At 49.9% G+C, this 20,781-nt stretch overlaps 1 protein-coding gene across 2 annotated transcripts; it reads right to left on the reverse strand.

Annotated features, from left to right (window-relative positions):
- Window positions 1-426: 426 nt before the first annotated feature.
- VGLL2 (vestigial like family member 2) lies at window positions 427-7,241 on the reverse strand. Of its 2 annotated transcripts, XM_042796034.1 has the most exons (4): window positions 7,110-7,241; window positions 4,469-4,760; window positions 2,201-2,722; window positions 427-1,086 (listed from the first exon to the last, which is right to left on the reverse strand). In XM_042796034.1, the coding sequence occupies exons 1-4, from the start codon at window positions 7,188-7,190 to the stop codon at window positions 1,046-1,048; spliced, it is 936 nt and encodes a 311-aa protein (XP_042651968.1). In that variant the 5' UTR covers window positions 7,191-7,241; the 3' UTR covers window positions 427-1,045. The 2 variants fall into 2 exon arrangements, with proteins under 2 accessions (XP_042651968.1, XP_042651969.1); XM_042796035.1 differs by lacking the exon at window positions 2,201-2,722 and having other exon boundaries at window positions 1,046-1,086; window positions 7,110-7,190.
- Window positions 7,242-20,781: the final 13,540 nt, after the last annotated feature.

Here is a 20,781-nt window from a genome sequence, read left to right on the forward strand (position 1 = left end):
TCCTATTTCATCCTGAAGTTTCCAGTTTGCCTCATTTCTCTTATTTAGCTTTAATTCTTCATAAAAGCACACAGGGTGAAAGAAGGAGATACCTTTAATGCAGCTTTCCTACTGTTAAATAGATATCTTATTTTCCCTTTCAAAAAACCAAACAAACGGAAAAACTATTAAAGTGACAAAATGACAGCAACAAGTAGACAAAGAGAAATGTTAGAGGCAACTCAGACCTATCGTCCATCATGTGCCTTTCCTTCTGGTGTTCCCCTTGAAGGCTGTTGGGTTGAGGGCAAGCGGTTCCTCACGGGTTTCCTTCCTCCCCCTGATTGAAGAGGGTTTTACTTTCACCGGAAAATATTTCTTGTGAAAAACAAACCAAAACACAACACAACCAAACAACCGTTACATATCCAATGCAAATGTTGTGCCAAACTCTGAGAAGTGCCACCTTGGTTTTCGTCTTTCTGGGGTTTGAGCAGTTGTGCGTGGAACAGCTGCATCTCTGTCAGCCCAGGTCAGGTGGCCCTGGCCAGACACTTGCCACTCACAACCACAAAGCTGAAAAACCTGACCAGTTCCTTGATAGTCCAAAAGGGTTTGTGATTTCCAGTTTCTTCTCCTTTTACTTTTCTACAATGTAAAGTAAAAATCCAGTTCAAAACTGCTAAGTAGCTTTCCCATGTTTGCATTCGAGAAACAATTTTCACTGCCATAAAAAAATATTCACACCACTAAAAAAACCAACCAAACCACGATTTCCTCTGCCCCCTGTATGAAGGCCAGTGGTTTTGCATCACCATCCATGATGTCATTTGACTCTTTTAGAGTAGTCTGACTGCAGTTCTGGGTGTGGAGTCTGCTTAAATAGAAGTTCAATGTCTTTGGCTCTCCTCTTGCAATGGAAGGATTTTCCTCTCCGAAATAAGTCTAAAGTACCACCCTTGCAATGCCAGGTCCTTTTAAGTCCTGTTGTCTTTCCCCGAGCTGCAGGGCCATGGTGGGCTTGGAAAATGGCAAGAGGGGTTCTGAGAGTCTTTGGGTCAGCACCTCAGCTCAGAAGGGATCCACCACAGAAGGAGTAACGGCGAGCTGCAAACCAAGATCAGAAGCTGTTACAAACTGACCCGATTTCAGCTCTGAATGCCACCACGTCTAATAGGCAGAGATCTACAGGGGAGAGCCAGGGGAAGAAGAGTGAAGGACAGCTCTAAAACCAGTATAGATCCTTGCTTTTATCCTGAGGCTGCAAACCTGAGAACAGAGAGAAGAAAAAAAGGGAAGAAGAAAAATAGGTACAGGTGTTTAAGGACAGAGAAAGACAAACTGCATATCTGCCAGCTGCAATCAGAGGATCAGTCAAAAGCCTGGGCTCCCTGGAGCCCCAGGAGACTGTGGAGCAAGGAGAAGAGCCCAAGCTAGCCTGGAGACAGGCTCCTGTCTTTTTGCCTAAAGCGAGGCCAACGTAAGGAGACATTTGTGACTGCAATAACCCAACTTCAGCACAGATGACTGTCACCAGAGCGGGCTTTTCTTGCCTCCACAGCCACTAACTCAGGATCTGCCACGGCTGGATATGCCCGTGTCGCCTTTTTATCACCTCTATGGCCACGCAGCCTTACTTCCAGGCACCCCCCCATCAGTCACAGGGTACGGCTAGCGGGGGAGAACGACTGGCCTTTTTGCTCAGCACATGCAATTGTGCTTTCTTCTTAAAAGCTGGGACGGGAAAATAAATAAGGAGAAGAGGCCGTTCAAGAACCTGCGCAGAGTCTGGAAATGACCGGCTCTGCTGGGGCTGCCTGGGGAGGGGGCCAAGCCGTGACCTTTGGGGCAGCTCTGTCCCACTCCCAGCTCTCGCCGCTCAAGGCGAGAGCAGGGCCAGGGCCAAGACCAAGAGAAAAGCGACCTGAACCCTCGGGGAATTTGTGGGTGCCACAAATTCAAAGGATGTTGGGGAGGCGCGTGTGACGCGTTGCCCTGTCCCGTCCTCCCTCTCCCCTTCCTCACTAGCTTGGCCTGAGAGCCCCAAGAAGGGCACCCAGGGCAGAGCTCGGGTGTCTCCCATGGGCCTTCCCCCCCCCCCCCAGATTATTCCCCCACAGCGGCACCCCAGCAATCCTTCCCTTCTCCCGTGGATAGTGTGAGGGAGGCAGGGGTGCAGCTGAGCTGGGGGACCCGGAGGAGACCAAGGGCAGCTCTTTACCTGCGTCCACGTTGAGGCCGAGGCTCTGTGCCACCTCCCCCGCCGCGTTGGGGAAGGGTCCCGGCGCCGTCCACGCCGCGGCGGTGCCGGCCTCGCTCTTGCCCAGTTCGCAGGGGGGGCTGACCGGCGTGGGCACGGAGGCGGGGGTGAGGCGGTGGGGGCGGACGGAGGCGGTGGGTACCAGGAGCGAGCCGTAGCGGGGGTCGAAGTGGGGCCCGTAGACCTCGTGCATGGCGGCGGGGCGGGCGTAGGCGGTGCCCTGCGCCCCGATGTAAGGCGGGTGGTGGTGGTGGTGGTGGTGGTGGTGGTGGTGAGCGTGGTGCCAGGGCTCGGGGCCACCCTGGTGCAGGTGGCCGTGCAGGGAGGCCGGCGCGTAGGGGTCGGCGGCGGCGGCGAAGGGCAGCTCGCTGTGGGCGGCAGCTGCCAGGGGGCTGCTCAGGGTGGCCGGGACCGAGGAAGGCTGGTACGTGCTGTTCCAGAAGGACGGTGGGAAGCTGCGCTGGCTCATCGGGAAGGAGCCGTCTGGGCGAAGGCACAGCGGGAGAGAAAGGAAAGGCAGCAATGAGCACACCCAGCCAGCCCCGATCTCCTTTCCCCAGGGCTCTGCCCATCCTCGGATCCCCCCCAAGCCAGGCCTCGCATTCCCCTTATCCCCCAAACAACTGCCAAACACCAGAAATTTCTCCCAGCGAGCGCAGATTCCGTTCCAGCTAAACATCCAACACACCTAGCTCAGGGCTTACCCACGAAACTGAAACTATTTGCTCCAGGTTTCTCTTAGTATGCGTTTAGGGAAAAGGCTGTTATCTAACGTGAGGGAAACACCTCTTTTCCTCAGCAGTGGAAACTGAGTCAGAGCTGTTATGCACCGCAGCGATTTCCAAGGCTGGATTTTTCTTGTTTGTTTTTGTAGTGACCTCCCTGTCTAAGCATTTACACCCAACACTTCAGAGGCTGCCTGACCCTGCCAGGAAAGCGGCTGCTGCCTCAGTGAGATTTCAAAGTGGGCAGGTACAGCACAAGATGCGATTAAGAACCAGCTTAAATTTTCTAAACGTCTGAGGAAAACTCCCCAGCTATTACACCAGATTTAGGCCCGTTTCTTGGGTATATTGCTAATATATTTGGGAAGTGCTCTTTTGGAGACTGGCAGAGCAAAGGGCAAGGACCCTTTGCCTGGTAAGCAACATGCGAGATGGACTAGTGATTATTAATAGCACAGATAGACATTACGCATTATTAAATGGGAATGCACAGTGTTCCTGAGACAAATGAAAACGTGCTCCTGATACACACATTTGCCAGGGAGGTGCGTCAGCTCTGCGCCCTGGCACTACTCAGGAGTAAGGGAAGAGGTTCATGACAAGCAAAGAACTCTCCTCTCCTGCCATCAATTCCAGCGCTGAATATCTTCCACCCATGAAATATTTAACCTACTATTTCATTCTTAGAAACTGCCGACAGCAATTCATGGGGGACTGGGAAACTGGCTGGCAGCTGGGAGGGTGGCCCTGTGAATGAGGGTCCCCAAAACTGCCTCAGAAGAAGTTCCTGCCCTAACTCCCTGGTGGGTAGAGGGTGGGGAAGGTGATTTCCCGCTGCCCTGGGTACCCCCGTGGGCTCATCCAGGGTGAGTGGGTCATGGCTACGGAGAGCTGCTCATCAGCCGCGCCTCGGCCTTGTGGGCGCAGGGCGCTGCCGTGGGCAGGTCCAAAAGCCCTCATTTTCACAAAATCCGGGTCCTTGCCTCCGCTCCAGCAGCGAGCAGGCTGGTGATACGCGCAGGACAGGACACGGACACACACGCACACACAGAGTCTGGTTTTTAGCGGTCGGAAGCTGGTGAGATGGTGCCCACATTTGGTTTTTGCTTTTTGATTATGCCCCTGCCAAACTTAAGGCTGCCCCGGCGGGGTCAGCAGGGGAGGCGCTTCCCCCAGCCCCAATGAGGGGGTTCCTCTGCGGCTTCTTTGGGTGCTGCCAGGTCAATCTCCTGCGGTGTAAAGGCGATTCAGATCCCCGGGGCCGCCTCCCCTTTGATCCCCACAGCCCGGCCTGAACTGAAGGGGTTATTTTTATATATATATATATATTTTTTATTATTATTATTATTTTTTTTTTTCCCTCTAAAAGGGTCAAGCCGCTGGCGGCTCCCAGGGACAGCCCTCCGGGCACCCGCGGCCGGTGCCCCTGGGGAGGGGAAGGAAGGGGGGGATCCCCTCCCCTCCGCGCCCCTCCGCGCCCCTCCGCGCCGCGTTGCGCGCTCACCCCGCCAGGAGCCGGCGCTCCGCGCCGCCTTGGCGCTGCCGAGCGAGAAGCTGCTGGGCTGGCTGAGGGCCCGGCTGAAATGCTCGTCCACCACGGCGCTGATGTCCCCCTGGAAGTAGGTGAAGAGGACGCAGCGGGAGTTGATGTACTCGGCCTCGGGGGGTCGCTCCTTCTCGGGGCTGCAGTCCTCCTCCTTGATGCTGGCCGCGGGGTGGCCGGAGAAGGAGCTGCTGGCGCTGGGGCTGCTGCCGCTCTCCGGGGCTTCTTGCATTTTGGAGTAAAAGGCGAGTTTCTGGGAGGGAAAAGGAAATAGAGGAGCTCACGCCAGGCTTTCAGGCTGCGCTGCGCCCGCCCTCCCTGTGCCAGCCGGGGATGCCCGCTCCCGCCACCTTTCCGAGAGGATGCACAAGTCGGGTCCTCGGCTGCCCGCCGGCCCCCCACCCCCCCCACCCCTCAACCCCCCCCCCCCAGCACCACCCCTCGCCCCGTAGCTGAATTTCTGCCCCACCCCGGGAAGGCAAGGAAGGGGCTGCCAATAAGTCTGGAGGCGCGAAACCGCCCGGGATGGAGCAAGCCAGCAGCCGGGCGGGGGGGGTCCCCGGCACCAAGTCCCGCGCACGAAGGCACTTTGAAGGCCGGGTCCTGGGGAATCAGGACTGAAATTTTTTTTGGGGGGGGGGAGAGGGGGGCGTGAGGCGGGGACCCGCAGCGCTGGCGGCGTGGGGAAGGCGGGTGCCGCTCGCTCCCCGCTTTGCAAAATCTGCCCCAAAGAATGTCCTGTAAGCCACAGCGGCGAGGAGGAGGAAGGAGGGGAAACAAAAAACAAAAAACAAAAAACAAAACAACCAAAAAAAAAAAAAAAAAACAAAACAAAACAAAAAAAAAGAGACTGGAAACACATTTCAGGGCAAAAAGAGCGTTTCCCCGGCCAGCAAGAACCTTCAGGTATTTCCTACAAGATTGTTCTGTTTTTATTGGATTCCTCTGAGTGGGAAAACAGCGGGTGTTGAGAAGTTTGCTGGATGTTTCCCATCTTCCCTTTATCCGCGTTAGCGTGTCCGCAGTGCTGGGGGGTTCTTAGAAATAAGCGACGGGACGCGGAGCCCGGGGTCGGCCTCTGCGGGCAGAGCCGCGGGGCGGGCGGGGGGGGGAAGCACCGAGGGGCCGGGTCAGAGCCTTGGGCCAAGACACGCGAGATATTTAATAATGTCACTCCTTCGTGACGGCCGCCTTTCCACTTGGCTCCCGGCTCGGCCATTGAGGTAATGATCATCCCCCTAAATAATGTCACGAAGCCGTGTGCGGGGGGAGAGGGGAGGGGGCTGGGGGGGGGAGGGGGGAAAGGCAAGGTGGGGGAAGACATCATTTGCTATTTGTAACAGGTATTCCGGCCCCGCTGCCAGGCGCTGGAGGTGGCACACGGGTCACCACACCGGGGGCTGCGTGGAGCCGCGGGGGCTGCGTGGAGCGGGGCCGCTCGCCCCGGCACCGGCCCTGCGCGGCGGGGGCTGCCCCCCGCCCCGGGCCCGGGGTGCTGCTGTCTCTATCCATCCCCTTCTTCGTTTTGCTGGGGGAGGAAGGAATTAATTTCTGGAAGGAGTAAGGGGGAGGAAAAAGAGGAACCCAGAGAGAGAAAGGAAAAGCGGTGTGCGGCAGGTGCACCCGGGGAAACGAGCCCTGACCCACGCGGGACGGTGCGCGTCCCGGGGAGGGCAGTTCCCCGCGCACCGCGGGCTGTGCGTGCCGCCAAACATCCCCGCGGCCGGCGGGATCCTTTACCCGAAATCCGAGGATTAATCGATACCCGCGGTGGCCCGGGCCGGAGCTGCACCCAGCGCGGCGGCGAGACGTGGCTCCCAGCCACGAAGTATCCCGCGGATCCCGCAGGCGATCGCCGCCTCCGGGGACCCGGTGGGGCCGGGGGGGACGGGTCGGGGTCCGGCCGCCGAGGGGGCCCCGGGAGCGCGGAGCATCCCCGCGGCACCGGGGGCTTCCTCTCACCGCTCCCCCCCCCCCCCCCCAACCTTCCCCTCTCCGGTCAAACCGGGGAAACCCCGCAGCCTCCCGGCACTCTCGCCTCCCCCCACTTCCAGAGGGGACACCCCGGAGCTCCCCGCTTTAAGGAGGCTGCTGAAATATCTGCCCGAAGTGGCTCCGGCGGCGGCGGCCGGGATGCCGGTGCGCGCAGGGGTGAGCGATGCCCCGGGCAGCCCCGGCGGGTCCCCGGCGAACCGCGGGCATCGCTGCCCCGAGCCGCCGCGCTCGGATGGAGCCCGTCCCGGCAAAGAAGTGCGGGGGGGGATAAAAAAAAAAAAAAAAAAGAAAAAGAAAAATAAACCCCTAAAAAGCCATCGTAAGGCTAAAATCGCGCTCTCGCCCCCAAGGCAGCCCATCGGCCTCCGCCGGGGTACGTACCCTGCCGAGCCCCGCGCCAAGGTGGGATGCGGTTCTGCTCCGCTCACCATCGCAGGCTCCCGGATCTTCCCCCTCTACCCCCCTTCCCCCCCCCCCCCGCCTTTCCCCTCCCCTTCTCCTTTTCCCTTTTTCTTTTTGGTAAGGCCCCAGACGGCCACCCTCCGGGCGACACCCCTCCCACCCTCTGCCTCTTCACCGCTGCCCCCCCCCCCCCCACCGCACGTACCTGGTGATAGGGGCTGTAGGCTGCTGCGAAGTAGGTCTGGGAAGGGCCGTAGACTTGGTACATAACATCCAAACAGCTCATGGCTGGCCGCGGCCGAGAATTATTTTTTTTCTCATCAACTCGTGTTCCGCGAAGTGGAGCTGTGTGCTTCGCGGGAGGGAGGTTCCCGGGGGTTAAGAGGCACCACTCATTGGTGGGAGGAGTGAGGGGGGATGAGACGGTGCTGGGCTGAGATGACACCCCCCCCCCCCCTCACTGCCCTCCTTCCTTACCTCCCCTCCCTCCCTATAGCGCGGCTCCCTCCAGCAAATGCGCCGGGGCCGGAGGGGCTCCACGGTAGCCGCGGGAGTTTCAGCCCCGGACCCGGCGAGAGGCAGGGGTGGGGGGAGCCGAGGACACCCCCCTCCTGCAAGCGGGGCTACCCGGGAACAGCGGGGCGGGAGGTGCGGGGGAAGCTCCGCACCCCGCGCCCGGCGCCCAGCCCGACCGCGCAGGGACGCGCCGGCGGCCGCGGGGTGCGGAGGGGCCGAGCGGCAACGGGGGTGGGGGGGATAGGGTGGGAGGAGGGTGGGGGGGCTTGCCCAGAGGGGCAGCCCCTCTCTCGCTGCGTTTCATTTCATTTCAGTGGTTTCATTTCACGTGTTTACGGTGCCCCCCGGGGCCGCCTGTGCCGGGTCCCTCCGCGCCCCCCTCCGCTCCGGGCAGGACCCCCCCCGCCGCCCCCCGCCTCGTCGGGTCTCGCTGCCCACGGGGGAGAAGTGGGGCTCCGGGAAAAGCAGGGATCTGGGTAACACACACTCACACACGCACACCGAAGTTACGGGAATTGAAAGATCCGAGGAAGCAAAGGAGGAAAAATCGGTTGTTCCCGAGGAGCAATCTCCCCGGAAATTTTGAATCATCACAAATGCCGGGAGCGGCGATGCTTTTGCATTTAGTAGAAACTAAAACAACGCCGAGGGCAAAGGCACGTGAAAAGAACAAATTATCGCCAAGGTAAACTGGATTTGCTCCGTAGCTTTCTGCTGAGTACGACACACACAGGCGTAAATGGGTGACTGTATCTTAACTGCTAATTTTGACGGCGATGTATAGGAGGGAGACTAGTTTCTAACAGAGAGATGCAAATTCTCATTTCCATATCAACCCTTTGAAATATTCAGCTTCGTGGTACGGGTCACAACTACTGTCAAAAGAGAGCCGTTTTAAGTTAAGTTTTAAGCATTTGTAATGAAGCTAAAAATACAGAAAATATGAGAGAGAGAATATTACTTGATTTTCAAATACTGATTTTTTACAAAACTATGGGGAAAAAAAATCTGAAAAGAATGATCACTTTCAAGACCTGGAAATCTTTACTTGAATTTAAGCAGAAAATCCTCATATTTAAAAATTAATATTTGGCTCTATTTTGTTTACCCCAAAATGTAATTTTTATATTCCAAATGCTAGGAATTGTTCTGAATGCCTCTCCCTTGACAAAATCATATATCGGTGCCTAATGAGCATAAGTTTCGATTTTTTTCTGCACCAGGCGGAAGGTTTAAAATTCATATTTAAACCATTTTTTTCCTCCCTCTTCTAGTTTGGTAAGTTTGTTTTTCATACTGCAATGCACCCTGGAACACTGTAGCTGCAGGGTTCAGCCCCAGCACCACTCCTTCCCATATCAGAGCAAATTTTGTGTTGGGGGTTGAGAAAGAAATAAGGGGAAGGACTGTTGGTGTTAGGCCTTAAAAAAAAAAAAAAAAAAAAAAGGAAATGTGTCTCATACTCTATCATTTTATTTCTCCTGAGTAGCAAGCAAACAGCCACGGTCCGGGGAAGGACTCACTCTGTGGCTGACATCCAAAATAAGGCAGAGAGCTAAGGAGTGCCCCTCGGCTCCTGGCAGCGAGAGGCTGAGGGACCTCACTTGGGGCGATGGGATCTCGCTTTTCCCGTGTGTCCCCGCTCCCGGGAGGCAGGGGGCTTTCCCTCCACGCAGGGACCTGTGCCTGGTTCGAAGGTGGCATACAGAAATAGCCCGTTTCTCAGAAGGTGAGTCTGATTCGGACGTGCACTCCGGAGAGACCCAGCACACTTGCCTGCCGTTCCTGCGAGCTCTTCGCCGGCGGCTTTGTGCAAAAGGGAAGGTAAGACCTGACACTTGCAAGGCTGAGCGTTTGCTTCTCATGAAGAAAAACCCAAATTACAGTGGCATCATGTGCAGCTGGGTGCTGCAGTGCAGCAGACGGTCTAGATTGTGTCCCCTGGAGGATCTCTCCCCGAGGGCTGAATTTCACCTCACACTCAAGTACCTGTCAGGGGAATCAGGTCTGATGCACCTTGGTATGAATTCAGTTTCTTTGATAAACAGCTATTTGACTGTAAAACCGTCCCATTTAAGGCACAAGCAAACTTCAGTGCCTTAACGCAGAGCAACAGAAACATTCGTGCAAAAGTGCTGGCGTTGCTTTGCCTTCTCGGTGCGCTCTGTGAAATTGGTCCTGGTATAGAAAATCATCCTGGAAACCAAGGGTCAGAACTATATTCACTAATGATCTCACTGCGTATTTACAATTATATATAAATAGTTTTTCTTGGTCCTAACTAAAGAATTTTAGGTGGGTTGAGTCACACAAGGAACTACAAAGGCTCGGAAAAAAACAGCTGAGATATCTCAGAGAGAAAATTATGACAGCAATGAAGGAAAGCACAGTTCTAGGAAGGACATGGGTTAAGAATTGGCTGTGTACCATTAAAACACTGGCATGGGCCTACTCCTACGGTCATACACTGGTAATGTTTCACAGCAGTAATGCAAAAAGAAAATCCTGTTGTTAGGAATAAAGAGTGATGGGTTCTGATAGGATGCAGAAAGTTACAACTTGTCTCGGAAAACATTTCTATAAAGCAAGTCAGTGTTATCTTCTAACTAAGCTGGAACCTTTCCCAAAAGAAAAGTTGGGTATTACTGTGAATGGTTCACTGGACAGGCAAACAGATCATCAAATAAAAACATCAACATTCAGAAAGACCGAGACAAAAAAGTCACAGAAACGTGATAGCACTGGCCACATTTGTTGCTCACCTTCCCTGGAAATGCTACATCCCGTGCCAGCCTGCCAGCACCCGGCGTGCAAAAGTCTGCGCAGCCAACACCATGTTCAAAAAAAGGATTAAATATTTAGTAGACAGTATTTCTTTCTGTCTTTTTCAATCTGACCACGTATATACTTCATGCTGTTGTTAATATACTTTTTTTAGAAGCTCGGGGAGAATTTTGCTGTTTCCAGAAAGGCATGCTTTCCTGCCTGGAAGACACCAAGGGGTGGATGGAGAATCCAGCTCTTGCTGCAGCCGTTTGCCGCTGTGCCTAGCTGCCTTCAGTGCTTCTCACTTCCAGCTTGAGTCGGGCTGGCTTCAGCTTCCAGCTGTTGGTTCGTGTAATGCCTTACTTCACTTAGCTAAACAGTCCTTTCACATGTCATATTTTCTCTTACGAAACTTATTTTATTCCACATAATATTTTTTTTTTTTTTTCTGCCAAAGTAGATGCAGCTCCTTAATTTTCTACAGCAATTTCTCCAATCCTCAGAAATTTGTTGCACCTTTTTTCTTGGCGTGCTGTGCAAATTTTCCAACATTGTTTTAAAAATATTGACACGAGGACTTGTTGTTATACTAACATCTCTCGCTGAAGGTATACACAAAGTAAGATACCTTCTTAGCAACCTCTGGTTACAGCGGTTGGGTTGTGTTTTTTTTTTTTTTTTTCTGCCACAACACAATTTTAAAGGCGCTTTCCCACTGTGATCACCACAGTATTTTCAGGATCGCTCCCGCGAGTTTGTAAAAACCATAGACTACTTGCTGGTGTGGAGCTGACAGCACAGAGATGCTGCTGGCGTTTTTTCTGAGCTCTGACATAGCTGACTGAGATTGCAAGTAACCAGGCTGAAAGCTTCCGTGATCCCATGCGAGCCTGTGACATCTGCTCAAGCCCCCCCCTTGTAGCATCCTCCTTTCCAGGACCCTTTCCATCACCTGCCTCCCTCGGTCCTAGGTGTGCAAGGCTGCAAACATCTCTGTTCGTGTGCTGTTTGTTCTCGAAAGCGTCAAGAGACCTAACGATAGACTCTGGTCTTTCCAAATGTTCCACTTCCCACCTTATCACCAGGCTTCTGGTCACGATGTTACCTGCAAAATTTATTGGTGTGATTTTACATCAGTTTTCAAGTTACCGATGAACACCTTGCACAGTTCACAGACTAGCTAATGTGAATACTCTTCTGTAGTGTTCATATCCTATACCCCTATATAGCAGTATTCATACTCCTAAATACTGATGATTTTCTGTTGACTCCAGTTTCTTGCAAGCTCTGTCCATTTGCTGTGTGCATCGTTTATATTGTGCAGTGCCTCCTCTACGAGATGGTAACTTCTGTTTCACCAGGCATCCTGTTTCTGCTCTCTATTTTATTCTCTAATGTCTCAATCTGTCTACAGAGGTCAGCACATACATCACTTTCAGTTGAATGTACTACTTGTGGGTTTACATGGGTCAAATCTGCCTGAAATGGATCAAGATCAATTTTGCTGTTCTTCTTTCTTATCTTGTCAGACTTTGTGCCCCATCTCCCTAAAAGCTTTTTTTTTTTTTTTTTTTTTTGTAGGGCTTGGCAACTGTTACCATGGTGTTCCCAGGGATGTTTTTGAGGTGTAGCCTCTGGGTCTGTATTGATGCAGAAGACTTCAGGCTCAAGAGCTGCTGGCTTAGTAGTTTTAATGGGCACTGAGCTAACTGAAATTAAAGATAAAAATCAGCATGGTAAAACATCACAAGAACACACTATCACTGACTTTCTTGTCTCCTTCACTGTCCTGAGGAACAGAGTTTTATGTTGTTTCTAATTTTTAACCTCAGAGAGCTTGTATAATTAATTTTAATCTTCCGTTGAGGGCATGATTTTTGTATTTTTTTTTTTTTTTTTATTTCTTTTCCTTTTTTTTTTTTTCCCCCTCCCCGGCTCGAAGAATTAACTGTTAGCTGCTAATTAATCACCCGTAGAGCTACTATTTGGTGCCCGTTTGCGTATGTGACAACACGTCTCCTCCCGTGACACGCTCCGCAGCAGCTGGAACGTTTATGCCGCGATTTTTGCTCCATGATGTATGCGCAGGGGGAGCTGCAGCCCGGCTCGGGGCTCAGCATCTGGCGTGTGTCACTCACCCGTCCTGCCCAGCACCGCCGGGCCGGGGGCATCACCTGTCCCTCCTCTACTGATGGCGGCAGATGAAGAGATCGTTATGCAGGGCTGGGAAGGGAAATCTGGAGCTGTCAGGAGGGAATATATTAACACGCGTGAGAGCACACTGAGCGCATTGATTTTAGGGCTTGGTTTTGCAACGTGGAAGTTTTTGCGGTGGCTCGGCACGGGAGCGGGCTGGGGTTTGGCTGCAGAGGCAGAGCCAGCAGCTTTTCTGATGCCCGTTCTTGTGCCACGTTCGAGCTGCTGCCCCCGCCTCAGCACCGCAACGCCGGAACGTCAGTCTGGCTGCTTCTGACACCCGTTCACCAAGACACTCTACAGACATTTTTGTATTCGTGTATAAGGTACTGAATACGTATTTCCTCCGTGCTGAGGGCAGAGAGGCGCTTTCAGACAAAACGTTGCCTAACAGTCACCCCCCCAAGCGCAAAACAGGGTTTTTTCTGCTTTAGTGTATTTTTTTTTTTTCATTGCTATGATGTAAAAGAAGAACCAGGCTGAGCTCTGCTGAAGTTTCTTAAACACCAGCCCTATGAATATAGGCACTAAACTCTTGGGGTAATTGTGATATGTAGATCCTCCACAATATCCACTCTCAGTGATTTTGATGGCACAGGGTCATATATTTACGTGCTTTGTTTCGGAAATGAAAGTGGTTTTATGTGAAGGCCTTAATTCCTGTAAATGTTTTCGTTTTCGAGGTGTTTGTCTTTCCGCTTTTGCAGATAATATTTCAGACAGAGGGAGGTAGGTGGCAGAGAAAGACTGCAGCTTGAGAGAGTAAGTGGCTCGATGCAAGGAAACAGCAAGACGGTCAGGTTTTCAATAGAGTGCAACCAAGTAGGGTATATGCTTTTTTGGCCATCCAGACTTCCATATAATGCTGACAACATGAAGCTGGGATGAGGAAAAGAAAGACTCTCATTTAGTTCCTTGATTAAGTCTTCCTCATGTGGAAACTTTTATTGCTCAGAGTGGGCAATATTATATCATACCGGAGGGGTTCACTGGTTCACTTCTGTTTTATTCAACATGTATTGGACTAAACCTCAAGAAAATGACACTAGACAATGTTAACAGAATATATTTCAAGCAAAATAAGTGTAAAATAAAGTAAAAAGAAAATTCATAGCTAAATACTGGAGGTGGAGCCATGGTACAGGGAATTGTGTTCTCAACGCCTGGAATTGCCCCAGATAACGTAGCTCCTGGGTTGAGTGTAAATAGGTGTGATTTCAGGGGCAGGAAAATAGCCTGACTTTCTGAAACTGAACAGAGTCCACATTTACATTTTTTTTTATGGGTGTACTTAACGGTGAACTTACTCCTGAGGCTTGCAAAAGCCAACCCCATCTTTAGAAATTAATTTGGAAAAACAAACAAGAAAAAGAGAGAAGGAGAGTAAGAAGGAATAAAGGAGCATGCTGCCACTGCAGGTATGCACTGTGTGAGGGAGAAGGCGACAAAATAAAGTGTCATTTGATTTTCATAACAATACCTCTTTACTGTAGCCCAGTCCACTGGAAACCGGTGTATATGTAAAGATATTGTAGCCCAGCTGGAAACTATGCCTTAATTTCATATTAATATCGATGTAGATTCATCTCAGTTAACATGGAACGACAAGAAAACTCTATGCAGATGAATTATTGGTGATAAATAACAATGTTTCAGACTGTGTTGAGGACACATGTAACCTGTGCCCCATGTCCCTGCTTGTACACAAAAATACTAGAATAGGGATGAAATTATTAAATCCCATGCAATAAACACATCTCAAAGGGCAATCATAAAGTGCTTTACCAGGAATCATGTGCTGGGATCTTTGCACAAGAGGGTTGTATATTTTAAAGAAGGAACTTTTCTCATGCTGAGGTAGGCACTTTCCTGAATTCCAAAGTGTTTTACATGTACGTATAAATCAGTCAGTCAGCTAGCAGAGGAGGTAAGAGCCATCAGCTGAGAGAAAGTAAGCCATTTCATACTTCTCCCACGATTATGCTTTCTTCCCTAAAGAAGGCTTGCGTGCATTAAAAAACTTCTGGTCTACTGAGTTAAACGGATGGAGATCCTATCCTAGCAAATCAAGTTTTTGAAATGCAGGTCCAGTTTATATATCAAGGTAAGAGAATGCAATTTTCAATTCAGAAAGATATTCCAGCTGAGGAAAACTTTATTTGTTTCTGTTGAGGTTCTGTATTAGCTGGTAAGAGCCAAGCACACAGGGTGATAAGTACTTGGAGCTGCTGCTTCACAAGAAATGGGTAGGCAGGACCTCATTTAGGCTCAGAACCTGGCATAACTTTTTGAATAGCATTTTTCAGAAATTGATTTTTAACTCACAGACTGTTCATTCACCAGAGGGGAGGATGGTTTACTGTAGAGGAGAGTATGAAAGCTGAAGAGCTGGCCAAACGCAGAGTGGAATGGGGAGGCAGCTCAAAGCTATTTCTGTGTCCCTGGCTGTTGAAATAATACAACTGCTGCATTAAATAAACTGGTTTGTCCACCATTAAGGCATTAGGCTTTGTTACACTGACTGTTGCTGGTCCCAGGAACAATTTTACCAGTCTGAGCGATGCTTGTCCTGATCTGCTCCTCTACTCCCAACCTGGGAATATACGGGAACCTGGTTTTACTGGTTTCACTCTGCAGAGATGCTGCTGCCTCCGGGAGCCCTCGTGCACCTTCCTAGGGCAGGCTGGTAGTTGCCTGCAAGGCAGTTGAAGCAGGGGCTGAAGGTGAGTGCCAGGGAAATGAGAAACAGTCAAGAAAAAGCTGGTGGGGAAAGCCTGCCATCAACTCCATGCTCCAGAGGAGGAGAAGGAGCCTCGGGAATTCTTTATGACTCCTTCCTCTCCCACACGCCCCGTGCTGTGTCCCAGCCTCCAGCACACCCGAGGAGAGAAGCATGTCTTTCACTATGCCGTATCTTTCCAGCCGGCGTGTGCCAAGCCATATTTCAGCCTCTCGCCTTCCAGCACCAAGCAAACTCCACAGTCCTCACATTCCCGCAGCACGGGACACCCCGCTCCTGCCCCTTCCTGTACGGCGCACAGCTTGCAGGGGAAACCACAGGCAGACGAATGGGTGTTGTGCTCCTTTCCAGGTAAGCATCTTCTCAGGGGGGGAGGAGACCTTTCATTATTCAGCAAAACACACCCAGATGCCTTGTTCCACTCACCTGCAAGGGCTGTCACACTGTTTGAAGGCAGCGTTGGAGAAGATGTCGTATAACCTCTTTGCCCCTATTGCTTTCTCTTGCCCTGTAGTCTGCATATGCAGTCTTAGGGGTATGCTGCTTCTTTTCTGCTTGCAGCCAGTTTGGGAGGTGTGTCCTGCTCTTCACTAGAGCTCCAGAGGTTGGCTGCTCGTTCTTTTTCATGTTACTTTTGCGCATTACCCTGTCACAGTGTCCAGAGTCAGTCCCTGTAAAAATAGGGTGGCGTTCATCAGTTCTGTGTTCTCCAGTTTGCCCAGCCCAGCGTTCCCTCCTGCAGCTCACTGGAAAATGCATATCCTTCCTTCAGTCCCAGCAGCATCCTAAAAGCAACTGCCCTGTGGCACCCTTCTGTTATTTGAGAAAAGCAAGATGACTCCCGCCCCATGAATTGTATCAGCGTTAATCTCCTAAATCAGTGATGCTGCCTCACAGCTTTTACGTAGATGAGAGAAAGCTGGCACAAGGGTAAAATGAACTTTCCAAAGGATATCCAGGGCATCCTGAGACTGCATGTTTTCATCCAAGTAGCTGTATGTGCTTTAGTCAGAACCAAGTTTTCTTCTGCCTCTGGGAGAGCACATGCTAAAGTAGTGATTCCACACATACAAGAAACACTAAGCAGAAAGAAATACTCTACCATCCTCACTGATTTAGTAAAAAGGCAACTATCTCTAAGTCAACACGTTTTTTTTTCTTCAGCTATGTTCCTCTGTACTCATCATTTGCCCTAAAATGTAAGTCAGTTACAAGTTTATCAACAGAAAGAGTCAATCCTTTTGCTTTTGACAAAGAATAAAAAATGTTTAAAATACGTATGAAAGCATGCACAAAATACATACAGCGTCTTTCCCACTGAAGAGCCCCAAATGCTTTGGAAGTTCTAGTTTACATGTCTGCTAGACTGTTCCTACCAAGATTAGTCGTTTACTATCTATTTACCTATATATCTACCTATCATCTACCTACCTACCTACCTACTAGCCTATAATATAAATTCATCACAATTATTAGATAGCTAAGCAGAGACAATCTGAAAGGTATTTAATGGAAAGGGAAGGCTGAGCACCTAATACCTAGAAGCCAAGCCTTCAAATTTAAAAGATGTGATGGGACAACTTCCAAACCAAGGACTGGGAAGAACACTTCGGCTTACCAGGGTTGGGCAGCCTGAAGGCTAATATGCAACAGCTTCATGGACAAGGTTCACCTCCAGTCTCTTTTAGGGACCCGTCACATTTCCACTTTGCTGTCGTCTTTTGTGGAAACACTTGGCCCAAACCTAAACCAGTAATTTCCCACAGCTCTACTGGATTAATATTTTTCTCACTCTTTTTAAAAGAATTATTTTCAAGGAGGACTGGAAATTTACCTGTATTGGGAACATTAGCATCTTAAAAAACCCTAGCACATGTTAATAAGCATTCAGCTATAAAGTAAGCACTACAGCTGATCACCATTTAGTTCTGTTGTAGTTAATAGTTTTGACAGGGCTTTCCTTGATGCTGTTGCTTTCTAGTGCTGATCCCTCCGTCATGTGGGGGGAACTTTCATCTTATGCCCCCCTCCTCTTCCAGAGTCATTCTTTCCACCCTTTTTGCCGAAGTCAGCTGAAGCCTCAGCCCCCGGAGACCCCAGCGTGGTTCCTTCAGTTTTCGTGGCGAGATCTCGCTGCGTGGGTGCTTTTGGCAGGTGCCCCTCGCTTCTGCCGGCCCGGTTTGGACTGGGACACGTTCCTACGGACTTGCACCCTCATCTCAGCCCTGCCAGTATAAACAGCATTCCAGGTGTGGATGGCCAGTTGGCTGTTACAATCTTCTTTGACACCGTGCTGTGTAAACCTACTCAGGGCAGGTCTTGCTGATGTGTGAAAAATGGTTCTAACAGCCTGCTCCCACCTGCACTGTGGTTTCCACCTTCACAGGCTCGTTGATCCACAGTGAGCAACAGTCAGGAAACCAAGAAAATGGTTTGCTGCAGGCAGGGAAGGGAGAAGAAAAGGAGTGAAGGAGTAGGTTTGGATTTCAGAAGTTTCCAGAAGCGCGCCGAAGGAGGATTGGCACTGTGGGCCAAGAGCAAGTGCAGTAAAAATGAGACTGAAAAAACACTTATTATATACACAGCCCTTTCAAAAAAATGCTTTATTGAATAATTTAGATGTATTGACTGCTTCCCTTCAATCAGCTTACACACAATACATGTACATTTGGCTTTTCTAGGTAAATGGGGTTAGTGACTGCTCAGAATGGTACACCACTGGTATACCAGCCACTTGGGATATACTACCAGATAAACATATTCTGACATTCTATCACAAGTGGACAGTTTATTCTGGAGACAGTAAAAGTGGTTAAAATGTGTTTGCATGTATGTGTATACGAATATATAAGCACATATGTGTGTATATTCGTTATATAGATATAGATACACACACACTTGTTCTTTTTCATTCTCTGGCAGCCATAATGAAAGTCTGGAGATGAAAATTGTCAGCAACCAACCAATTGTTCACTAAAAACTGGGAAAAGGATGCTTTTCTTAAAAAGTGGTAAACCCTGGTATTCAGTTGAAGAACTGCCTCAACATAAAGCGTGTGGCCAGGCCAACAGATGATGCTTCTCTGAAACCAGAAGATGCCAGAAGCAGGTCCTTCTTTCTCTCCTGCAGGTCATGGGAAGTGGCTGTTCCCAGAGAGCCCCTGCAAGGGGGCACTTCCCCCCACTTTGGCTGGAGCTGCTCCTGCACCACATACCACCCGGTTATAAACAGTGATTGGAAACATTGGCTAAACCTATGGGAAAAAACCCCAAAGTACTGTTCGTGTTCATGTGGCAGAGTTTGGTGGAAGTGTAACAACTGCCCACACCTGGGAGGAAAGCTAGTCTCTGTCTGTTTTCTACAAAACAAATCAAATGTCCATGCCACAATAAGTGCACTCCTGAGCCCGCTGTTAGTTGCCTCTGTTGTTTCAAAATCCAAGGCAACTGGGACAGGGAATATTTACAGCCATCCATGAAAATTCTGGATTTCAAAATGTCATTAAACTGCCTTGATAAATTTTTGTTTCTTTTTCCCCAGTTTTTGCTTACCTCTAGAGCGGGTTGGAACGCTCCAGTTTTCTCCTGGGCCCAATTTTTGAACAAATAGGAAAATACTGAGTAAATGTGGAAATATTTTGGAAAAAATATTCCATCTCCATTTCACCTCCGGAAAACTCTTTCAGTGGCCAGCCTCACCTGTGCTAGAAGATTACATCTGTTAGTGAGCAAAGTTCTCGGAAATAAATTCTCAGTGCATATGGCACAGCCTTAATCTAAAAATTAACTGTTAATTGAGGCAGGCGCAGGCAGGGTTAGGAAAAAATGGGATTCATTAGGAAAGGGATAATTTAGAATTAACGCAGTGGAAGGTCATCAGGCTATAAAAGTAGTTTTTAGCCACTTCCCCTTTCTATGCTCTTCTGGATTTGTCTGTTTGCCTCTGGTTGGGTGTGGTAGGAACAGACCCCCCAGTGCAAAAAAGGGCAGCTAGGCAGTTGGGCACAGTGTGGGGTGGCCCGTGGGGATCTGTTCCTCTGGCTAAGCTTGCTGGAGAGACTATGGTTGGATTACGACCTCTCACGGGTTTTAGTAGCACTCTTTATTTGATCTCAAGTGCTTCTCACGGTGGGAAAATCACCAGCTCCAAAGAATAACTATGTTTTTGCAAACCTCCCAGGTCCAAAGGAGGTTTTGGTTGGGTAAAGGATCTGTTTCAATCATCTAGCACAGCGTCTCCAAATACTTGTGTGTCAGTTGGGAGCTGTGGAACACGATCCCATCAAATTTGGGTATGCAGTGGAGACAGACCCATGGAGGATGGACAGGGAGTACACTGTATGGGCCATAATCAGGCCTTGTTACATGCTTTAAAAAAAAAAAAAAAAAAAAGAGGATGAGAGGATTTCTGTTTTATTACTAGTTTTGGAGGTGTGGAGAATTAAACACTTTTGACTCTTTACTCTGCTTTTGCCATTGGAAAGAAATCTAGAGCAAAGAGCAAAAAATTAATCTGGAATTAATTTAATTCTAGATCCCATCCAGTGGTTTATAAACTCCTGGTCCTAGCAGCCTGAATGTAGACATGGGGCGGAAAGAAGTCCTGTAGCCTTGGACTTACCCCCAGCGAGCAGTCTCATCCGCTGACTCCCAGAAGGCTATTTTAGTCGAAAGACATGCTTGAAGCAAGATATAGAAACAGGGAGCTCTGTAAAATGTACTTTTAAAGATGGTCTTGTATACATTGGTTTCATGTTATATAATGGCATGTCAGACACGCTCTGCCCCCATCCAAGGGCCGAGCCCTTTTCGCTCAGTGCTGTAGGGAGCACACACAGTCCTGGGCTGGTTACAACTCCATACTTCGCATGGACGACATATTTTGGAAGACATTGAGAGACTGGATTCAAAACAAATATAGAGAAAATAAGAACGACGTAATACGTAAAAGAGTATTTCACGCACATCCAAATTGTGCCGGGACAAAATATTCTTGTGAGAAAAATAGCACAGTGCCGGGAGAAAGGAAAATGTAGTTTGGTGAGGTGGACAAAGAGCTAGCTCAGGCGAGCCTGGCCGAACAGCGGTTACTAGGCTGTAAAAAATGGACATGGCAAATGTACCGCATTTGCTAAAGGCTCCATGAAACTCCAGGGAAAACAGAGCGTTCACAGAGTGGCTCTGCCGACAGCGAGAAAGTTTCATTATTATTAGTCATATGCTGAGGATGTCAAGGAATTTTAAGGCCGCACTCTTTGCATTTTTAGAGGTTATTAATGAAATAGCATAGCAAGGTGAATTACATTAAAATATTTTTCTAACCATTCCAGAAATCTTGGTCCAAGTTGGCATAGGGGGGCTGGCAAGTGGTGAACTTTTGACCGAAGCTCGGATTGCCGGGAGACACATCCTCCTTGTTAGTTTCGGGTGACAGTTCACTGTACTAGAGGGATCCACTTGTGTGTAAAGAGGCGAGTGGGGGAGGAAGATTTAGCGCCGCATTTTCACAGGGGCAAGAAATTCCATCCAGCTCAAATGTGTTTTGGCCCGCTGCCCGGCTCCTTGTCAAACACATGACCATCACTCGGCTTCCTATTTCTGGCCCGAATCTGGATCCCGGGGATAAGTGAGCCCCATTAGTGGTTAAAATTAGGCAGTCG

The sequence above is a fragment of the Tyto alba genome, unplaced genomic scaffold, assembly GCF_018691265.1.
Source record: "Tyto alba isolate M040663 unplaced genomic scaffold, T.alba_DEE_v4.0 Super-Scaffold_22, whole genome shotgun sequence".
NCBI classification, from domain to species: domain Eukaryota; kingdom Metazoa; phylum Chordata; class Aves; order Strigiformes; family Tytonidae; genus Tyto; species Tyto alba.

Bases quoted from the DNA above. Each gene is read 5' to 3' on its own strand.
- VGLL2 (XM_042796034.1), bottom strand. From the start codon at position 7,190: ATGAGCTGTTTGGATGTTATGTACCAAGTCTACGGCCCTTCCCAGACC. The intron at 4,761-7,109 runs GTACGTGCGGTG...TTTCCCTCCCAG, and splicing joins CCTACAGCCCCTATCACCAG to AAACTCGCCTTTTACTCCAA. The intron at 2,723-4,468 runs GTGAGCGCGCAA...GCCTTCGCCCAG, and splicing joins GAGCGCCGGCTCCTGGCGGG to ACGGCTCCTTCCCGATGAGC.